Source organism: Lates calcarifer, linkage group LG16_LG22, assembly GCF_001640805.2.
Source record: "Lates calcarifer isolate ASB-BC8 linkage group LG16_LG22, TLL_Latcal_v3, whole genome shotgun sequence".
Lineage (NCBI taxonomy): Eukaryota > Metazoa > Chordata > Actinopteri > Centropomidae > Lates > Lates calcarifer.
The window spans coordinates 16,944,238-16,966,448 of NC_066848.1; the positions used below are offsets into that span (position 1 = coordinate 16,944,238).

The 22,211-nt window shown below is 38.4% G+C and overlaps 1 protein-coding gene across 1 annotated transcript in view; it reads right to left on the reverse strand.

Annotated features, from left to right (window-relative positions):
• Window positions 1-230: 230 nt before the first annotated feature.
• The window catches only part of cdh5 (cadherin 5), a 34,897-nt gene continuing 12,916 nt past the window's right edge, over window positions 231-22,211 (reverse strand). Inside the window, 9 exon segments of the mRNA XM_018693794.2 lie at window positions 231-6,398; window positions 7,279-7,411; window positions 12,327-12,441; window positions 12,697-12,827; window positions 17,254-17,356; window positions 18,437-18,546; window positions 19,561-19,694; window positions 19,785-19,927; window positions 20,383-20,487. Coding sequence (XP_018549310.1) covers window positions 6,023-6,398; window positions 7,279-7,411; window positions 12,327-12,441; window positions 12,697-12,827; window positions 17,254-17,356; window positions 18,437-18,546; window positions 19,561-19,694; window positions 19,785-19,927; window positions 20,383-20,487 — 1,350 coding nt within the window. The 3' untranslated portion in view covers window positions 231-6,022.

Sequence of the window (22,211 nt, forward strand, 5' to 3'; positions counted from 1 at the left end):
TTTTAGGTGAGCCCCTTAGCTTTGGAAAAATGAAATTTTTTCATGCCTATATCAGTCTCGTGGCCATAAAATTAAAAGTTCATAAAATTTATGGGATTTTTTTTAATGACAACAAGCTTACTTTTTGAGGTCATTTAAGTGATGTGCTTCATAAGAAACATCAAACTGATGAAGAGTTTCTTTTGCTAAGTGTCAAAAAACTTCAAGACACCAATGAGAAGACAAGAAAACATATTTAAGTGTTTATTTTTATTCTACACTTACAAAAATGTCAGGTAATAAAAAGTAGTTGCTATACACCATAAAAACAATATAGAAAACATTGTGATCACCATCAAAAAATGAATTACAGTATTCTTTTTTTTAAAGAATAAAGGCACATATTGCTCCCTTGAAGACCCTTACTGTATTTACACAAGGAAAAATGTCTATCTATGTGGTTGCTATTTTCTATTGGTTTGACACCCATTTGTGTGTATGTACATGAGTATAATCGCAAGCACACACATACACACACAATTGGACACATAAACAGAAAATCATATATTCATTTCGGGCAGTCATTTGTCCACCACATACTGCTCTCTTTCATTTGTAGAAAATGAACCTATTGTTACTTTTTACAGCAATAAAAAGAGATTGTATTAAGTTTAATGTCTTCTAAATACAGTAATAGAGGCAAAAACAAAGAAACAAGGTGAGGCCAGAGAAAAATCGCTATTAGGCACATTTTTTTTTCTATGTACACTTCACTTAAAGTACGCTCCTTCAGTAACACACAGGATACATGGATGAAATTACAGTTAAATCACCTATGGATCTGTTTTTTTAAACCAGTATATTGATACATATGGGGTGTTAGTTTGCTGACATAAAGGTGAATGACTTGTTTCTTTTTGTGCCTGGACCCCAACCTGAGAGATTTATTTTTACTGTCTGAATCCAAAGTGATTCACCATCTTATAGAGGAGACAAATGATTGATGGCCAACAAATCAAAATTAATTAAAATATGGCACTTCTCGGGATACTAAATAATGCAACATGACAGAATGGTTTCACTGTTACAAAGTGTATTATTATTATTGTAGTATTTTGGAGGTACTCCCAAAGTGTTAGGCAATAAAGGATTCCTAATGAATTTACTAATGTTTTGCAATAACTGACAAGTCAGTGTAGAAAAGAAAATAAGAAAATAAATGACTGAAATGAATGTATGAATGTGTTTTACACATTGGGCTAAAAGGAACAAACTCAGTTTCATTCCCAAAACAATATGTCCAGCTCATTTCTGGCCAGCACAGACAATAAAAACAGATATGACATTTTGAATAGGAATAACATTAATCCTTTTCTTGTTTCACAATTTGCATTCTATTAACAACTTTTTAAGAGGGTGTGGAAATGTATTTTGTCACTGCAGGTTTGTTTGTTTTTGTTTTTGTTTTTTTTTTGTTTTTTTTGTTTTGTTTTTTTGAGCTGACCTGAAAAAAGCGGAAAACAGTGGTGTCTAAAATTGTTGGCAAATTACCCATCTGTCTCAGATTTTCTCACCCTAAGTACACCCAACACTTATTGCTGTTAGGAGAGAAGATAATGGAGCACCTCTATCTGCTACAGGCTGCTGATTTCAACAACAAAGTTTGTTTTTTTTCACATACCCAGTTTTTAAGAATACAATCTGTACTTAAGATAATGGTGGTAATACACAAATACAAAAAATAACTTAAATATTGTTTCCTTGAGAGCCATAGGTCTGAAATGACAGGACAAAAATGTATTTCCTCCATGGTGCACTGAGGCACAATTTTAACTCAGTTCTCAAAATAAGTCTCCGTTCTTTGACTCAAACAAAGATGGCAGCCAGGAAAGTAAGTTTTGTTTGTTCAATGAATGGAGACATGGCTTTTAAAACGAGTTAAAAATCATCTATATTTTGGATATGTTTTCAAAAACAATGACTTACTTGTGATTGAAATGTACTAATCAGTGCAAACCTATAAAATGTAAAACTGTTAAAGTGAGAGGCATAAACAAGGGCTAAAACTAAATTTCAAGATTCAGCTGTGGTTAATCTATGTTGATCTCCAAAAAATTATTAATCAATGTTGCTTCATGAAGATGCCAAGGTAACATGATGTTAACAACACTTACATGTGTAATGTCTCAGAGTTTCATCACGCACATCTTTGCTCTGAAATGTTTCTGCTCAGCTGGAAAACTCATCACTGCTCTACATTGTTCTATTCATCATTTTCTTCATCTTGCTAACCCCCCCCCCAACCTCATCACATGTTTCTCCTTGCCTCGCTACCTTTTCCTCTCCAAGGTTGTTTCCCAGGCCAGGCTTACAGGAAGTGAGCACAATGTGTTTGCTCACGGGAGAGATAACACAGACAGGAAGGGGCGGGCCAACTCCCCAGATGGACAGGAAGTTGTGTCCACTGTTTGGTTTAGCTGATTAGAGGATGGAGAGAGAAAGACAGTGTGGGGAGAGATATAGTGAGGCAAACAAGGAGAGCAGGAGAATGAGAGAAAGGCTGAGAGTGAGGTGGAGGAACAGGCTGCTCTGAGTATATATGTGAACCCAACAGGAAAGTATTGAGAGGGCTTCCAGCTATTGTATCCACCATTTATCAGATGGCATTCCAAGCAGACCCGAGTTTTAAGGAAACAAGTTCAAGACCAAACAAAACAGAATAAACAGGAGAGTAAATAAATTAAATTCCATATAAGGAATTAAATGACATTTAAAAACGATAGAACTGTCATGAAGCTGTGTGACTGCATTTTCCACAGAGCAGTGCAGGGTACAATAATGTTTGAAAATTGTTACACCATTATTCAGTCAAGCCAACTGATTTTAAAGTCATCACTACACTAGGGACCTTTTCCCTTTATAAATGTCTTTCTGTGTAACTGCTGAAGCCATCATTTATCTCCAGACCTTGCATTTATAAATAAACTAAAATGTCTGTAGCCGCTTAAACACAAGTGAGTCATTGATAAATAGTTCCTGGCCGGATGCTCTAGAGCCCTCCTCCCAGAGGGCCATGGATCAAACAGTCCCAGGGAGTGGTTGTTCCCAATTAGCTAAAGAGCTACTAAAGGGCAAATAGACAGTGTATCCTCCACTTTGTCAGGGCATATACTATTCACCAACCAATGATTGCTAAAGATCTGGAAACTGAGATGATTTTTGAAAAATATCTCAATGAGGGATAACCCACAATAGAGCTGAAATGGTCAGTCAATCTATTAATTGATCAACAAAAACTAATTTGCAGCTATTTTGCTTAACTGATTTATCATCACTCAATCACTTGTGAAGCAAAAATGGCAAACATTCTGCTGGTTCCTGCTAAATAAATGTGAATTTTCACAGATTCTTCCTGTTTTCTATCAATGTTAGTTGAATATCTTTGAGTTTTGGGACAGCTGATCAGACAACATACTGAAGATGTCACTATTCAAGAAAATAATCCACGGATTAATCAATAATGACTATAATCAGAGTGTATTCTTTTTATGGTTCTGAGTAGATTATCCTGTTTATACCACAACCACTTCCCAAAATATAAGTAACATAGTATACAAGTATTGTATATCCATATTTTGAAACAAATTACTCTTAAATGGAAACTAGATAGACAATACTGCTGTAAAAGTTGGAGAAACTGTAGACTAATATCAACTAAAACGAATAACCTCCCAATACTAATGTAGAGACATGAAGACTTCAACTTCCACTATGATCAATCATAAAGCCTTTGTAAGTTTGCCTTATTGAGAAATAGCACCAACAACAAATAAATAGTTTCAAGTCAGTAAAGGGGTCCAAGCTTGGTTTATGTATGACCAGTTTACTGATCTTTGTTTCAGAATCATTTTTTTTATGTTAATAATGAAAGATAGAGATTGTCAAATTTTGCAGAGAGACTGTATGACCTGACAGTAGCCAAAAAGGATGAGAGGTTAAAGTTATTCAAGCCACCTCAGAGCCATCGCAGCTGCCCAACTAGCTGCTTTTGCCACTTGGTGTTTCCTGAGTTGTCCGAATGACTTTTGTTCTAGTAGGCCTCTGAGAATTGGCCTTTCATCTCAACAATAACTGTGATGATGGGTTCTGTCAAATAAAACCTGGGAACACACTGTAATTCTGTCTGAGCAGCAGTGCTTCCATTTCCTTTTCTGTCTGTCTGTCTATTGTTCTTTCTCTCCTCAGAGCAGAAGATAATTGGGAAAATGGACAAAATGACTCACTTAGAAAATGACTCCTCATTAATATCAGATGGTTGGTTTCAGAAAATACAAAATGGGAATGGGATTTCTTGAAGGTTTTTTTAGGTTTCCACTTTTAAAAAACTGTAACAATGCTAAATTTAGGAACTTTTGAAGCACCTTATCTGAACTTGTTATTCACTCTGTTGACAACAGGCCAGAAGACGATGTCATGTCAGGACCTGCTACAAGATAGTAGTGAGGGAAATGTATATGCTGTGAGAAAATGAGCATATCAAAGAATAACCCTATGAACATCACAGACTGATGAACCATTTCAGTTTTTCAGAGGTGCTCCTACTTACAAATCAAGTCATCAATCTTGGATCAAAAATCCAAAATCACCTCGTTCTCATCATGTTTGTGGCCTATATATATATATATATATATATATATATATATATATATATATATATATATAACTTCAAAGTTACTGGTTTACAATTTACAAAAAGAACAGGAAAAAGGAGAATCAACAATGAGTTTCCTTGACATACACCATTTTGCATCCCCAGTAAGAAGGAAATGAACAAATTGGAAATTTTCATTTAGATTAGAATTCTGATATCATGATACGAATCACTTAAAATGTGCTCATATCTAGATGACAAGTCCAAAGTATGACAACTGAAATGTCTGCCATCAGTAGCCAGGATACTACGCATAGTTCTTAATGTTGTCTTTTGTGGTAAATGTAGGTTTTGGTCCATGTTTTAGGTGTTCAAATGTAGTTAATTTCTAAATGCAGAGATATGTATACTCGGTAGGTGAATATGTAGATGAATATGCCTAGAAAGAAGTAATTTTAAAAGAAACTGGATATAAACAGATTAGAATATAAACTTTTACATGAAATATTTCGTGCATGTAAAAATGGTCATTGGTGAGGAAAAGGGGATGCAAAATGGCACAGCATATGAGAGACGGGAATCAAATGTGACATAACATACATAAGGAATCTGAATAACTGAATAACATCGCTGACCAGCAGTGACCTGATTAACCCATCAATTATCCACGATGAACTCTGATTGGCTAAGGCCTGCAGTGGAGTTTCATCTGTTTGGACTTTCAGATCTTTGCAGGTAGAATAAATTGATTGCGATGTGAAACATCACAACACCGTGATAGAATAAAATACATCCTCATGATGAGGATCTCATACTGTAACCAACATTAAATCCTCTTGAAAATCTGTGAAGCATTAGTTGTCCTTCTCCTTTCTCCAATGGTGTCATGTCTTGGTGTTACTTTTGTAATCTTTCCAACAGCTCCTTGGTAGAGGCAAAGGGAAATATGTCACCCAAAAAGAAGAGAAATGAGAGAGATCTCCAAAAACCTTGATTCAAACTTGATGGAGCTTCCTGGAGTTTGATGAAGCTCTATATACTGACTGGAGGTGAATAGACTGGGGAGGCTTAACAAACTAATGGATTCGCTGAATTACTCTTGATAATAAAAGTTAGTTGATGTTACACTGGAAACGAGAGAGTCCTGATTCTGTTTTCAGAGGCTAAAGATGTCTTTGGAGAACCCGGTTGTCTGCTAGAGCTCCTTATCCAAAAACAAAATGGACAGGATGAAAGCATGATTCTATGTGTGTGTAAATGTGTATATTTCCTGCATGCTTTTGACAATGTGTGGGTGTATTTCTATGGCTGTTTTACGTGTGTGTGTGTGTGTGTGTGTGTGTGTGTGTCTGTGTTTTGGCATCGTGTATGTTTCATAGCAGACGCTCTCCATCAGTACTGATGGTAATACTCAGGTCCATCCACTCCATACAGCTCAGCCAGGGTCCTGAACCTTGGGCCCCAGTCATTCAGGAAGTCATAATCCAAGTTCGAAGCAGTGGAGGAACTTTCCAGAGAGCTGAGGCTTCCGGCTAGAGACTCGAGCCCCTCATAGCCGTAGATGTGGAGGGTGTCATAGGGGAAGCCATCTCTGTCGTGGTCTGCCTCGTCTTTCTTCACCTCAATCATCGCAGCCATGTCGCCCTTACATGCAGTTGGTTGAGGGGTTTTCTGCACCATGGCATAGAGAGAGGGATGTGGGTGGCGGTCCGAGTGGCGAAGTAGGGAGCCGTCGTGGCAAGCAGAAGTGAGGATTGAGACATCGTAGCTAAAAAAGAGATGAAAACTGAATGTTACTGAACTGAGAGCTGGTGAACTTCGCATCTAGGAGATCATGAGACATGAGCTGATATTCAGAATCAAATAAATATATCAACGACTGAATCTCAAAAAAAGGCTGGAATTTGAAACTAGATACAACAAAATGAGGACAATAAACACCGAAACAGTGTTATCAGAGGGAATAAAAACATAACCCTGAGATTATAAGATATAATATTTCATCCTGTCTCAATTAAAACATAAAATATTAAATTAAAACACAGATGTCATTCAAAAAGCCCTCAGTCTACCACATATTTAATAGTATGAGAACAGAAATGTCAATATTAATAATTTCGGTTTATTCTTTGCTGCTTCTCAACTGCTCTATCTTCTGCAAGATGGGGTTGTCCGCTATGTAACCCAAGCCATCAGTATATCCTTTTGACAGCATATGGTGCAGTTAATATGAATAGGATTATGTATGGTTTTGATACTATTTAAATATAGATAGGTTAAATTCAGATTAGATTAAACTTTGATGATTTCTGTTGGGTAAACTGGGTCAGCAAATTGAGGGATACAGAGAAGAAGATAGATATTGCAGATGGGGAGAATTAATACACTACTGACTTTCTAGTCAGTATAAAGAGTGCAATATTATGAGAGCAGAACATCAATACAAAGAACAGTTAGCAAACAAAGAATGAAAATGAATAAGAAATGAATATATTAGTAGTATTCAAATTTTAACTCTATCAAGATGAATGCAACTTAATAAGAAATATTCATGAGGAATTTTACAATTTAGAGCTTAGATTTTAGTCTAATTTTAGCTGTTCTTTTTCTGTTCTCACTGAGGTTAGTGTTTGTTTTCATCAACATACCCATTAGTGTCCATCTCTCCTCCTCCCTCTTCATCATATGTGACCAGCTGCTCGTGGATCTCCCCACTGTTCTTCATACTGGCCAGAGAGTCTTTCTGGTAGCGTTTCCTCATGACAAACAGGATCACTATGACTGAAAACACAGCAGAGGAAAGTTCATTTGGAATATATTCATTCTCTGGTTTTGCTGAGTGTGAATGCTCTTTGATGAATGTTTCACTCATCAGCATCTGAAACAAGGTCATATGATGCTGAAAATCTTCATTTGTCTCAGACAAAAGAGCTTCATGGGCAGTGATTGACAGCCAGTGCAGGGGTCTGTGTAGTGTAGGGTCTGGCTTTGCAAGATAAAAGTTGTCAAAAGGCGTTCTAGGAAATCACAACCTTGCGAATAAGAAGATGAAGAAAAGAAATTAATGTATTGAGGCCATATATAAAAGATGGAAAATGCGCTCTGTTGCATGCTTCATCTTGTTAAAGGAATTACAACAAATTTATGAAAATTGAAGACATCCACAGAAGAACACAAACACAGGCAGATTATTATGCCACCTTTCATGCTGGACCAACAATTCTATAATTTTAAAAACATGAGGGGAAATTAGGCCAGAAAAGCAAAAACAGAATAAGGATGGGGGCAGGAAACAAGTGAGTAAAGTGGAGTACTAACAAGAGACTAGAAAACAGAGCAAGAATTGGGGAGAAAATGAGGAGCGGATGGTTTAAGGTGTCTGAGACGTTCGCCTCGAGCATCAAAACCTCAAATGAATCTACTCAGCCAGACACAGATAGTCTCTGACTCTAAACAAAGAGAGAAAAGAGAGGGGAGTACAAGAAACAGGAAGAAAGATTCAGTAAATACAAGAGGGGAAGTGGAAATGACTATGAGAAAACAAGGTGGAGGGGGACGAGAAAGAAAGGAAAGGGAACAAAGTTTGGAGCTGGCAGATTACAAAGAAATAAACAACTGAGAAAGAGAGAAAATTGAGTGAAGAGAAGAGGGGAAACAGGGGAAAGGATGTATGAGAGTGAAGACAAAAATTTACGGTGGTAAAATAGTACAAAATGCCCAAAGCAGATCTTTGTTAACATTCAAATGACAAAGACCTCTGACAGCTGTAGGAATTACGACTCTTGTCCCTCAGGATCAAAGACGGAAGTAGCACAACATCCAAAGGCACAAAGTTCAGGAAGAAGTCGGGATGGTTGGAGGGGTCAACAGAGAACATTCTTCACTTCTCACTTCCTACCAACAGTCTGCTTCAGTTTCTAACCCAAAACATGGGAAGAAGTTCTTTTTATAGTGTCATCAGCTCAGATTTTTTGTGTGATTCTAAAACCATCACAAATCACTGTGTTGGCACTGATAAATGAGCTGTATACCACAAATTATGTATTTTGTCATACAAAATAAGGCCTTGCATAAAGGTGGAAACACTCTTCAAGTTAACACATAACCACAAAGACTTCATCGACATACAAAGATAGTTTTTGTCTTGAAATTCAGAATTGCGCACATATTGAGCAACTGAGTATATTCTTTCAGCAACAGCTATACTTTGATTATAGCAGTCTCATGAGAATGGGAATTATGACATGTTCCTGTGCCAAAACAGATAGGACGTTAATCAAAACAGGTTTCCTTGTTGATTTATAATATAATTTGTGCAGAAAAAAAGAAAAAAACTAAGGAAAAATTATGACTAGTGTGGGAGAGATGTGTGCAACTGATTGTGAAACTTTCAATGTGTTTATAATAATCATAATGGGAATGATGGAGAGCAACCGTTGGAACTGACTTGGTCTATCTTATCTGATTAGTTGTACTGCTCAACTACAACCGGCCCAGAAACTGTAATGTGGGCTCCAAGCTTAACTGGAAAATGAATGGTGAAACTGGGAAAAAGCAAAGAAAGAAGCAGCCATGAGTGATAAAATACAGACTTTATAGACAGTTCAAACAGTCATTTTGCAGTGCCTTTGTTACATTTATTTTGTCCAAACTCAGTAGATAAGAAAGTAGGGTAAAAGAAATGAAGTAAAGTTTTTCTTGCCCACATCCTGTATTTGAGCTAAAGAGGGGAGGAATATGGACAAGGAAGAGGAAGAATAAAAGGAAAGGAGAAATAAATAAGGAGAGCAGCCAATGACTGAGGGAAGGACAAAGAGGAAGAAAAACAAGCAATCAGGGCAGAGGAAATCAAAAAAGAAGAAAGATGAGGAGAGAAGGAGAGGATGAAGGATACATTTGACATTAGATTAGGCCTCAAGCCTCAGTCCCGATATGAACCTCTTTCTCTCTCAGCGGACAGGCAGCATTAGCCATGCCTTTTAGTTGAGGGCGAGCGGGACTAATTTAAGTTTGCATGGGAAACCAACAGATTAATCTTTTACAACACATGCTCTGCAGTTTAATAAGCTCTGGAGATATCAGACTTAGAGGAACGAGAAAAGAGAAAAAAAAGATGAAGCCCCTTTCTTTGTAGAAAAAGGACTGAGAAAAATGTCTTTTGGTGTGTCAAACCCGACTTCTTGTGAGAAAATACGTCTGTGAATGGGGAGCACGGTAAATTGCTTTGGGCCCTGGCAGATAATGACAAGTGCATTAAATAGTTAATCTGGCCTGTGTTGGGGGTGTTTGATAAAGAGAGAGACAGAAAGGGGAAGAGATGGAGAGGTAGAGAGAGAGACAGAGAGACCCAGAGGGAAAGAGAATGAGGAAGAGAGAGATGAAGGAAAAAATGGAGAGGAAAAGGAGCGATAGAGAAGGAGTGTATTAATAGTTAATAGGTTGAGTGTTTGGTGGTGTTTGATAAGCAGACGGCACCTAAAGAGCTGATAAACTCTACTCATTACCACTCCTATTCTTCTGCTGCTTTTCCCACAATTCTCCTCTTCGGCATCTCTCTTCTTTAACCTCTTTCTGTCTCGCTCTGTCACTCAGCTGGTCTCACGCCACCTCAGCTCCCTGTCTCACTCGCCTCTCATCTGTCTGCCTCTTTCACCCCTCTCCACCTCCCATATCTAAGTCTAGATATAAGTTTTTTTTTCCATCTGTCACTCTGCCTCCATTCCTCTTTATCTTTAAGTTCTTCTTCTCTTTCCCTTTCTTCCTCAGCACTTCTCATCCCAGATCCCTCTTGTTTAGCCAACTATCTCCAGCGTGCCACTCATCCAACATGACAAGTGTCTCTTTTTCCACAGAAAAAAAAAAAAGGAGCAGGGGGCGAAGGTATCAAAGAGAATATTGAGCTCACAACCGCAGGCATTATTTCCACATCCGCCGCTGCATTATTCATAAAACCAACAACACCAGGAGGGGAAAAGTTCCCCGCAAAACATGAATCTTATTTATCACAAAGCAAGGGCATGTGAATCTGTGCACATGCCCCACTCACTCAGTGCTGACTTTTTGCATCTATCATTGATGCTGTCTTCATGAATTCCTCTCAGAGAATAAAAACTCTGTGGCTTTAAGAAGGTCTTTTGCACCTGTTTGTTAACAGACTGACAAAGTAAAAATCAATCTATCAATCTAGCCATCAATATTTTCTCATAAATGTCTCTTTTTCAGCTCTATATACCCAAGTCAAACCACAAATATTTCACAAATGTCAATTCATTAGTGTTTGATAAACTCTAAACAAACCCAGAGCCACACAAGAAATGATGCATTATAATTTTCCAGCTTCATTCTTCCTACACCATTTGCAATATACTTGTGTTTTATTTGTGACGACCCTGTCAGTAATTCCTTCTGAGACTCCTGGGCGGAGTTTGGTCGTCAAGCAGATTCAGCTCACCTGGTCTGGCTGCACTATATAAACTGGTAGCAGCCAGTCTTGCTCCTCTCTGGCTTCCACTCTGTTTGGTTTTGGTTATATTCTGTTTGTCTTAATGTTAGTTTCCTTTTCAATTCTGTTAAATAACTGTTTTTTAGTTAGAACTTATGTGTGGTCTTCCCTCCTTTTGTCATGGCTTCTGAGCTGGGTCATGACATATTGTGAGTCATATTTGTTAACTTTGAACTACAAAAAATGTGAATTGAACCAAACACAAGAAATGGGAGATAATGTTTTAAAAACACTTAACAGCTGACTTAAAATCGAATTGAAAAGCAGTTTTTCACTTCCCTCTGCGACCACACCTAAAATGGTGTCAGAAATGTGCACTGTTGTGCCTGCTGTTAAGTTTAATTTTCAGCTTCTAAATCAGCCAAACTAGTTTTGCAACTCACATGCCAAACAGAATATCAAATGATTTTGCAAAATCTTGGAAATGCGATTATGTTTTGGCACTGTACATGGTAATGGATGTAAACCATACTCTGCAGAAAAGACTTCTCCATTTAGTATGCAAAAAAATGCAGCACCCAACTGGTCAAGCAGTTTCACTGCACCCATTTAGCATTGCACTCCTGTAACATTGGTAGATTCACAATGGACAGGTTGCAAAAATTATGCAACTGAACCAGAGAAGTTGTCTTTTTTTATTCAATGCACTCTTATTCCTTTTCAAAACCTGAAGCGTACATTACCCAAAACACAACTGAACCAGTGAATGTTCTCTTTAGAGATTCAAACGTGTTACAGTAGCTAATGTAGCCTCGAGCAGCGATAAGGAGCAGGCTATGCTTGGTGCATCTACTTCATTCTAACTCCACACCCCTATTTTTTCATTTTCAAATTTGTAGTCTTCAGCCCAGAACCACGCTGACTCAAATGACATCACTTCCGGGCAATTTATCAGTCACAAAGGCTTTCTACAACTTTTTTCACATATGCAGTAATGCTCAGACCTGTAAATGCTCGGATTTAGAAAATTGGTGGAGTTCTATTTTAAGGTGCACTTGAAGATGAAACACTGAAAGGTTCAGGCATTCTTAGGAGGAGCAAGAAAAAAGATACCCCCACCCTAACGAAAATCGTGCAGTTGATATCTTAGAGGTGCTGTGAAGCAATGAACTTTTCCAGCAAAAATGGAGACTATGAAAAAGAGAAGAAAAGAAAGAAAAGAAAAGAAAAGAAAAAAATTCAACTCGAACTTACCCAGTATGGTCAGAATGCAGAGTAGAATGGCTATCAGAGCGTGGACACTCACTGACATCCTCCGAGCACCAGCTTTGCACTGTGTAGGAATCCGCCTGGCATCACAGCGACACGACTACATCGGGAAATAAATAGCAATCAATCACTCAGTCAATCAATCAGTATATTAGTGAAACTAACTAATTAATCAAGCTAAACTATAAAGTGAAGTACTGCATGTGATTCTGAGTTTTACTGTATTAAAACAGGTAAATGTGATTAAATAAGATTTTGCAATTCATCTGTGTAATTATTTACATTTTTCTATTCTTTAGTACATTACTCTCTCTCTCTCTCTCACACACACACACACACAAAAACACACACAGACCTTGATTGCCAGTTTGGTAATACTAGTCTGGATGGGTCGCCCTCCGTCACTGATGCGCACATCCACATTGTAATCCTTGGGGTCATCCAGGCTGAACGGGCCCTGTTTCACTAAGATGTCTGCTGTGTTATCTGTACAAGGAAGCATATAAATACCCACAGTGAGTCTACAAAATATTACAACCACCTTTGCAACACAGATTTACCTCTCCTTTCCTGCAAAATCCTTGTCTAATTTGTCTGACTCATCACCTTGTTTTACTGATGTTCAACTGAGTAGTCTATAGAGTCTAAAGAGTCTATTTATACAGCACCGTGTTCCGCAGATGAAACAAGATACGCGCTATGATAGAAAGAAGAGAGTCGTTACATAAAGGCAGAGAGATCATTTATGATTATCTGTCAGTTTGGGGCATTTAGTATTTGAGTCATTTAGGATTATAGATAATGGCAGCACCTTAAAAACCTGCAATAGTGGATCAAAAACAGACCAGAAATGTAAAGAGAACTGAAACATGCTGAGCAGAACATAGCAATGTCTCCTCTGCAGACCTGACAAACAATGCAGTCATTAGTCAAATCCCTGGCAGGCAGAAGTTTCCTGCTGAGATGACAGGCAGAGCCTTGTTCCACAATATCCCACCACTGGAGGAATTTTGAAGAACACAATGGCAGGAAAGACCCCTCTGAACACTCAAACATACTTAGACACACTCTTAAGCTCTCAGACAAAGAAACATGCAGTATGGTTCTGGACCTTGAATACAAATGACATTGGTGTTATGAATTTGATAAATCTCTGAAACACGTTCTGAGACTTGTTTCACATTCTTTCACATTCCACTATTCAGAGGTCTTACCATAATCAATACTGGTAGGACTGACATACTGAAAATACAGCTTCATTTTGGCCTGAATAAAAGGCACAAATTTATTTCACCAAATCTCCAAAACACCTGCATGATGGGTTGTTTTTTCTGCCTCTTTGCACTTTATTGGACAAGCTTTGTATAGTCAGTGTTCATGCAGTTATCTTCCTTTGTTCCTCTGTTAGACTCACTTAAGGGCCAATTCAACCAAATACGTATTTTTTAAAAGTCTAAGAATAATGCCTAATAATAATGTCTAATCCAAACAAGTCACAGTTATTTGCATTATCCTATTGTTCCTGCTCATGTAATGTTCTTTTCAACATTTTTGTTTTGGTGTTGTGATGAATTAAATGAATTAAATCCCATTCAAATGGCTTGCTAACTGTCTCTCAGCAAGCTCATTAGCTTGTTCACTAAAAAGACAAAAAGTTCACACATCTCACAGATGGATATCTCAAACCCCAGACAAATAAAATCCAAACTATTTGCATATGATACCACTTGAGTTTCTTGTACTTTGGGTAAACAGGCCTTTTAATGAAAGATCAAAATGCCTGACACTCAAATAAGGTTTATACAACCACCCCCCATGGGATCAGGCTCCTCAGTATTGTCTTCAAGACAACATGTTGTCACTGAAGGTGGGTGAGTGGGAGGACATGGGTACAGATGAAGCCTTAACTAACTGAATAAAAGATGAAAACAGCTTCTGTCCTCCCTTCATCTCATCCTCCCTCTCTGTCTCGTCTCCTGCTCCTTCTTTGTTTGAATTCATCTCTTTCCTGTCTCTCTGGATTCTTGTATTTGTCTCACTGTCCTTTCTATATTTCCTTTGTTCTCTCCATTTCTCTCCTCCCTCTTCTCATTAGACTTTTGTTTTTGTTCCTCCTCCTCTCTCTTGTATGTGTGGTATTAATGCAGCGAGCTTCGTGTAGCCGCCTGGTCTGAACACCAAGTCCTGTCACTTCACTGTGAAAGCTACACTGACTGCTGGTGTGTGTGTGTGTGTGTGTCTTTCTGAGTCCCATAATGAAAGCACAGTTGGATTTTTTTTTTTTTTTTTTTTTTGCAAGTTTTAAAGAGCTGGTAGTCGATAAATATTTTAAGAGCTTTCACTTTGCAGCTCTTGTTGCATGTGTGTGTGTGTGTGTGTGAGTGTGTGTGTGTCTGTCTGTCTGTCTGTCTGTACGCTGTGTTTGACTTAAGTGGTGTGAGGTGCTGTCAGATGATTTTTTGGAGGCCACAGTCCTGAGCCACAGGGGAGAACAGAGGTTCACACTGACAACCAGCACTTATCAAACAACCATCCACCTCCTCTCCTCTCCTTCTTTTTGTCTTCCCCTTACCTTTTTCCCCTCACCCCTCCTACTTCACTTCCCTCTTTTCATCTTTCCTCTTTTCATCTATTTGCTTCTCACCTCTCTTCTTCCTCTTTTACTCTTCATCCTCCCATCTTTTCAACCTTCCATTTAAACATTTCATGTTTCTGATGTCATCTCTTCTTCTTTCATCATGTCCTCATCTCATCTCCCACTCTTTGCTCTACCACTGTCCTTATTCCTTCTGTCATTCCTTGTCTCTCTGTCGTTTTTCTTTCCTCTTCTCCCCTCTTTTCTTCTGTCATCTCCTGTCCTGTCATCTTTTCTCTTTTTTTGCCTGTTTCTTCCCCTCAATACCCCCTTTCCTTTCACTCTTCTTTCCTTCTTCCTCTTAGTTCTGCTTCCTCTTCATGTTTGTTTCTCTCCCCATCTCCTCCTCTTTGTCCTCGTCTCTTATTTCATTCCTTGTCCTTCTCTTTTTTCTCTCTTCTAATTTTAACCTATTGCCTCTTCTCCCCTCTTCATTTTTTTTCTCCCATTCATTCTCTTCCCCCTTTTTCATCTCTCCTTCATTTTTGTCATCCTCTATTCTTTGCCATTAAGGGGAAGATATCTTGATGTTTTACTTTTCTCTCTCTCTCTCTCTCTTGCTAAATTCTATTCTTCATTCTCCAGTATTCATTCATTCCCACCTTTTTTTCCTCCTGTTTATCCCCACTTATTATTCTTTCTCCTGTATGTTTGCTCCCTCTCCTAATTTTAACAGTCTCACTTTAATATTACCCATCCCCCTAAATCTTGATCTCTTCCTCTTGCCTCCTTTCATCTTTTTTTCCCACCTCTGCCTCATCTGTCTTTCCTTTTGCTCTCCCCCATCTTCCTCTTCCTTTTCTCCATCGGCTCAACATGTCAACCCCTCCAGGCACAAGCAGAGAGGAAATGGATGAGGCAAGTTCATGCCTTTTTTCCCTCTGTTTATCTCCCTTTCAGTATGTTTCAAATTTCATTTAAATTAAATAGTAACACTTCACCTAAATCTTTCATCTGACTACCTAAGGCTTTCATCTATTCAGACTTTTAATATTTGACTAGAACAGTTGGTAACACTTTTCCTCAGGCTTTCATGTATTATAAGGGTATGTGATGATCAAAAATGATGAAAACTGTTTTACTTGTGCCATTTTGTGTCCTAAGCTGAATAACCCAAATAAGCTTTGGAAATCTGACGTAACAGAGCACCAACCTTTGCCTAAATATCAATGTCTGGATCAAAGAAAATGTCTCTTGGAGTTTCACACCATCATCTATGTCACAGTCTGTTTATCTAAGCTGACATTTTTCAACTTGTACATTATATATCTACATGTTTTTAATCCTAAATGGCTCCAAATCTGCTGAATGTAGATGCTGCTTTGAATTTAGAATAATCTTTTGGTAGCAGAGAGCTCTCTTTTTATGTTGGGTATGGTGGAGGTAACGCCAGCCAGCTACTGTGGCAAAAAGCAGAACACTAGTGTGTTTATGACCAAATACCTGCAGAACTAATGATAGTCCCACGACTCTCCATGTGTACACAGCACATGCACACACAGTAAAAATAATACTTGCTAAATGTCAGCATGCTAGCATTGTCATTGTGTGCATGCTGCATGCCTAAGTAGCTAGCATGGCTGTGGACTTGAAGCATTTACAGTATAAACTTAATATAAACTGTAACTGAATTTATCAAAATTTCAGTCAGAACAGTAGACTGTACGCCAAAGTCTGTTTCATGCTTGATCAATAAAGCTTTAAAATTGTAAGCTATAGCCTCTGCTGATTAAAGGTCTGTTATGTCTTATGTCTTATGACTTCCCTGCAATTGCTAAAACATTATACAGTACACTTAATCAAAGGCTTAATTATTGAGTGAGTACTCACATGCATATCCCTGCATTCCTTATGGCACAGTTTTCCATGGATAGTTTTTCCATGACTTTATTGTAAAAAGTAACCCAGTAGCACCGTGGGTGACATGTTTCTTTAACATCCTTAGCTGGGATGAGCTCAGAATACATAGAGAGTAATATGCAAGTCCACCGAGCCACTTGCTCTCATTACTTTCAATATTTGCTGTTGTGCATTCTAGACAGCACTTATGGTCCCAGACAGGCTCTCTAAATCCCCCGTCTGGCTGGGAGAACCAAAGCATGCTTTGAGAAGTTAAAATAATTTCAAATTTCAGCAACAAAGCACTGTGCTTCAAATGGAGTTTCAGCTGTTGCATAGCAACAGGTTCCGAGGCCAGTGCTTCCTTGTAGCACCATTTAAGAGCAACAAGAAAGAGAAGAAAGGTAAATATATGCTTAGTGCACAAAGAAGACTTACTGCCATAGTCTTTGATGGAGAAGTTGGAGCTTGCACTGGCCAGGCTGAAACTGAAGTGTGGTAGCTGGTCATCTTTATCTGTAGCTCTCAAAGTTCCTATCACCTGAGGAAAGATAAAAAAATAAATAAATAAAATGAAATTATATGCAGTTTAACACATTATATTGTTGACCTGTAAATTACTCTCCTTCATCTTTCAAAACATTAGTTTTGATTTGATTGCAGTTAGGCTTTTATCTTTTACTCAAAATCTTAACCTCACAAGATAGAAAACATATATGAATGCATATATGAATAAACCAATATTGTTCTTCACAACATTTGTTTTCCACCTATTCTAGTTGCACCTCCTTCCCGCTGTAAGGAGAAAAACACTGTAGCGTTTCAAGTCACTGAACCCCTGAGGAGTCCAGCACTTTGCAGGGCAGGTTGACCTTGCATAAATGTGTTTGTGTGTGTGTATAAGCATTTTGCATCACTCTTGGGATAAAGGCACGATATACAGTACAATAAAAGCAGTCTATTTATCATTTACTTTGGACATTGTGCTGTTTTTACCAAACTACATGAGACCCAACGGAATACAACAGAGTATTCTACATGTATTTTGCTCAACTGCTGTTGTGGTGTCCAGGCTGTGGCACAGATATTTGTGTGGATCCTGTTTTTGAGCAACACAGCAACTGAAAATAAATGAGGTCAGGTACTTGAAAAGTCTAGACCCAATAAATTACTGGGTGACTATAAGATCTGTACATACAGGAAGGTGAAAAATTAAAGGAAAAAACCTAGTAAAAATAGTGGAGAAACAGGATGACAATGCCCCACATCCATAGGGACTGACGTGTTAGACAGCGCCACCCACCCACCACCATCATCAAAACACCAAATTAGGGAATATCTTTGGAAGACTGGTGTTCCATCCCTCCAGTGCAGTTACAGAGACTTATAAATTCAACAACAAGGCACACTGAAGCTTTTCTGGTAACACATGGTGGCCCAACACCTTACTAAGACACTTTATGTTGGTTTTTTCATCAATATGTCACATGTCTGTATCTACTAAGAGGGCAGGACAGATAGAGTCTGTAGTGATGCGCCAAATACATTTTTGAACATCAGTCTAGTTGAAAACAAATGTGTCCAAATCAAGAGAAAAATTGCTAGAGAGGTTTTTTCTTACCGTATTAGTGACGTCATTTTCACAGACGAAGATCTCATCCACAGCCAGTTCAGGCTTGTTGTCATTAGTGTCCTGAACTATAATGTTAACTTTTACAAATGACTCCAAACCTACAGAGAAGAGATAACATCATATGATTCACCGTAGTCCACTGATAATGATGGATGTTAGTTGCTGGGTCTAATTTTGTAACTTTGTACTGTGGCACTGAGTTTGCTGACAATGAAAATAGTCAGCAGTAGGACAACCTAATGTCATATTATTTAATGTGTGTTTTTTGCAGCACTTTGCTCACTTATTTTTTATTTCCATTTTCTTATGTGACTCACTTCACACAATTTGTCTGTCATCTACCTTTGTGGTCAGATGTGACAGTGATTAGCCATGATACTGATCAGGCGTGTGTATCTGTGCATTGATGGAACTGATTAAGGTCAACTGACTGAAAGGATTTCTATTTGTGAGGTGTTTGCTGGCCAGTTTCTTTGTCACATTAAAGGAGCTTTTACATTTATATTGCATCACTGATGTTCTTTTTGAGTCTTCATCTTTGGATAAATGTGTAGGTCTCTTTCCTCTCTTGTACTGAGATTTTGAAACTATCTTTAGTACAGTACATGTACTGTATATCGAGGACCATGTCAAGCTCAGGGGACCATTGTGTTCCTTAAACATCGTGACAAGCCACTAAAATAGATCTTTGGATTTCATTCATTACTGGTCTAAAAATACAGAGTTTGGTTTGGAAGCTGCAAGTGAACAAAGAGACCCACTAATGTGATTTTCCTGCTTACTCTCTCCTTCCCGTGTGGGTCGACCAGGTGTTTTGGCAAAGTTAAATCTATAAAAATCCCTGTTAATGTGTTACACTCCCATCCCTCAACAAAATTCAGAGAAGCTGTTCAGTGAATAACAAGAGAACACACTGTCTCATTTGGCTTTTCTAACCCCCTCCCTGTACACACATTACCATTGTTAGAGAAAACACATGGTTCTCATTTTTTATGTGAGCATCTATTGTTTAAAGGAAACAGGATTAATAAACCCATGCAATTTGTGTTGTGTGTGTGTGTGTGTGTGTGTGTGTGTGTGTGTGTGTGTGTGCACGTGTGCACATGACGTACCACTTGGCTCTTCTTGTGCTTTAACTTGAAACATGTGTGTGGCCTCCAGCTCTCTGTCCAGTTTCCTCAGGGTGGACAGCTGACCTGTGATGGGGTTGATACTGATAGGACAGTCTTTGTCTAAGATGGAGTACCTAAACAGAGAGAGCACGGGATCGGTGTAAGCCACTGCGCAGAATTACAAACAATATTAGTTATTTTGGGGAGTTTGCACAACATTGTACCGTATGCGCTTGTTGGCTCTGTCAGGATCCCTGGCTGTGACTGTTCCTATGTTGTTCACAATCAGTTCCTCCATCACAGTGAAGGTGTAGATGGGCTGGGAGAAGACTGGTGGCTCGTCTACATCTAACACCCTGATGTTTACCTGTCAATTTGAAATGATTTAAAATAGGTGAAAGACAGCTTTGACTTCTAATTTGTGCACATTTGGTTAATGATTCAAATGGACTACAGTTGATGGAATGAACGTCTTTGTTCCTTTTTTTCTACAACATTGGTTGGCAGCTGGGAATCTTCAGAGGTGCTTAAGAATAAACAGCATTTACCAGCTCCCAATTTCTACATCAGCTACTTTTGAGTAAAGTTTGTAATATGTAAATTTGGGAGTGACCTTACCAACAAATCTTAAGAGTAACACTATTTGCTGACCACTAAAGCAGACAGTGCTGTATATTTCTCTTGTAATCAGCTGAATTCACATTGATTTTTTCATGGACCTGTGATACAGAACTTCCCTTCTTTCCCATTTTTAACAGACAAAAGCAGGGTGATAACATCCTTGAAGGAAGGCATAAAGACTAAGTCTGGTATGATGTATACCTGGGCAGTGGTGACAGCCCTGTTCTCGTTGTCAGCAGGAAAACGTAGGTCTTCTCGCACTCGGACGGTAAAAGTGTAGTTGTTTGTTGTCTCATAGTCCAGGGCCTGTGGAAAGAGGTGAATGGGAATTTGATCAGGATTTGATTTAAAATCACAGCCAAGCTTGGCAAGAATTACATTCACAAATGAAATAGGCACACTGTATTTTTGAGATGTTGCATAGTTTCTTAAAGGCCCTTTAACTTGATTATACAACTGATCTGGTAGACATCAACATCCTCTTCCCTCATCTAACCTTTATGTTTTACTCTGTCTTTAGTTAACATTTATGCCACTTGTTCTGCATTGATGAAAATAATATTTTCCATATTTGGGCTGGTCCTCAAGACTGTATATATCCAAATTTTTTACTCCCGTTTTTGGATTAGCAACACATCGCATTAGCACTTTATTTTTCATGTGCTCAAAGTCATTTCTTATCATCATCCGTAGGGCATTTACACCTGCGTCTGTTCACTCAGGACAGTTGTTGATGCCAGGTGTAAAAAGGCTTTAAACATCACAACTCAGCTAAAACAAGCTGGTAAAGCTCATACCCTGGATTTAAGAGACAGTAAAACGCCAGCTTTTTCCTCCACTTTAAATATGTTACTGTGGCATGGAAATACCTCTTTCCTTTCGCTTTTTCAATATCTCCACAAACTGAGAATTGCATAGTGTTATGGAAACATTTTCATGTCAACAAATATGTGACAGCAAGCAGTGCTTACGTTCACATTTTTAACCAGGATTATCATTTCTTTCCCCTGTATTAGAAATAGACTACTGTTCTTTCTTTTTTTTTAGCGGACTGTTTTATCTGTGAATGGGACACTACAGGTAGACAGGAATATTCTGTTAACTGGATTTTTCATGGCAACACAGATACTCACACAGGGTATCAAAGGCATGCGTAAACAGCTTAACAAGAATAAGACCTTAACCGTAGTGTGGCCGATAGCCGGCTTACTCTGTACATGTAAACACAGCCGGTGAGAAAGATGAGAAGGGCTGCAGAGCTGAGGGGCAAGTTGAGCAGAGAGAAGATTGTGGTGTGATTCGATTCCAGGCCAGCGTGGGTACAAGCTATTACAGAGCTCATTTCATTATAATACATTTTCAGCTCTCTGATGTCCTAAATACTTTATCTGAAGTGCACAAACCAGTCAAGTAAACTTGCTTGAATTTCTGCAAGTATAAATATCTTTCCTAACCAGAAGGCCAGAGCTTTTGGGTTTTAATTTGGTAAAAATACATCATTGCACTGTAACAAATTTTAATTTCTGATGTAGCTGGTGGCCATATGATGGCAGAATGTATAAGAAGCCATAACCCAAAAACACGTTAGAAAATGTTAGGACATTAGAACTGACATTTAGCCATAATCCTTATGCTGTTTATAGGGTTAGGGTTAGGGTTAGGGTTGTTATCTTATTGCACCACTAGCATGCAAGGTTTGCATCAATTTTGGGGCAACAAAATCTAAGTGTTAATATCTAAAACTACCTGAACCACCTTCAGTTAATATTTCATTAACTATAAAAATCAACTGACCATGTACTGTTTGGGGGGACAGTCAGTGACTCCCAATGAGGGGAACATGTACCTCAGGGGGAAATTCTGCAACTCCCATGAGGTCTTTGGAAAAACTGGGCAGCAACAAGTATATTTATTGTCTCAAAAACCCACCAACTATTGTAGCATGACAGTTTGCCACTGACCTGAGTCTGCTGGAACAGTTCAACACCAAGTGTTGTGACTGAGAGCATGTGGCAACTAGTTGGCAATAA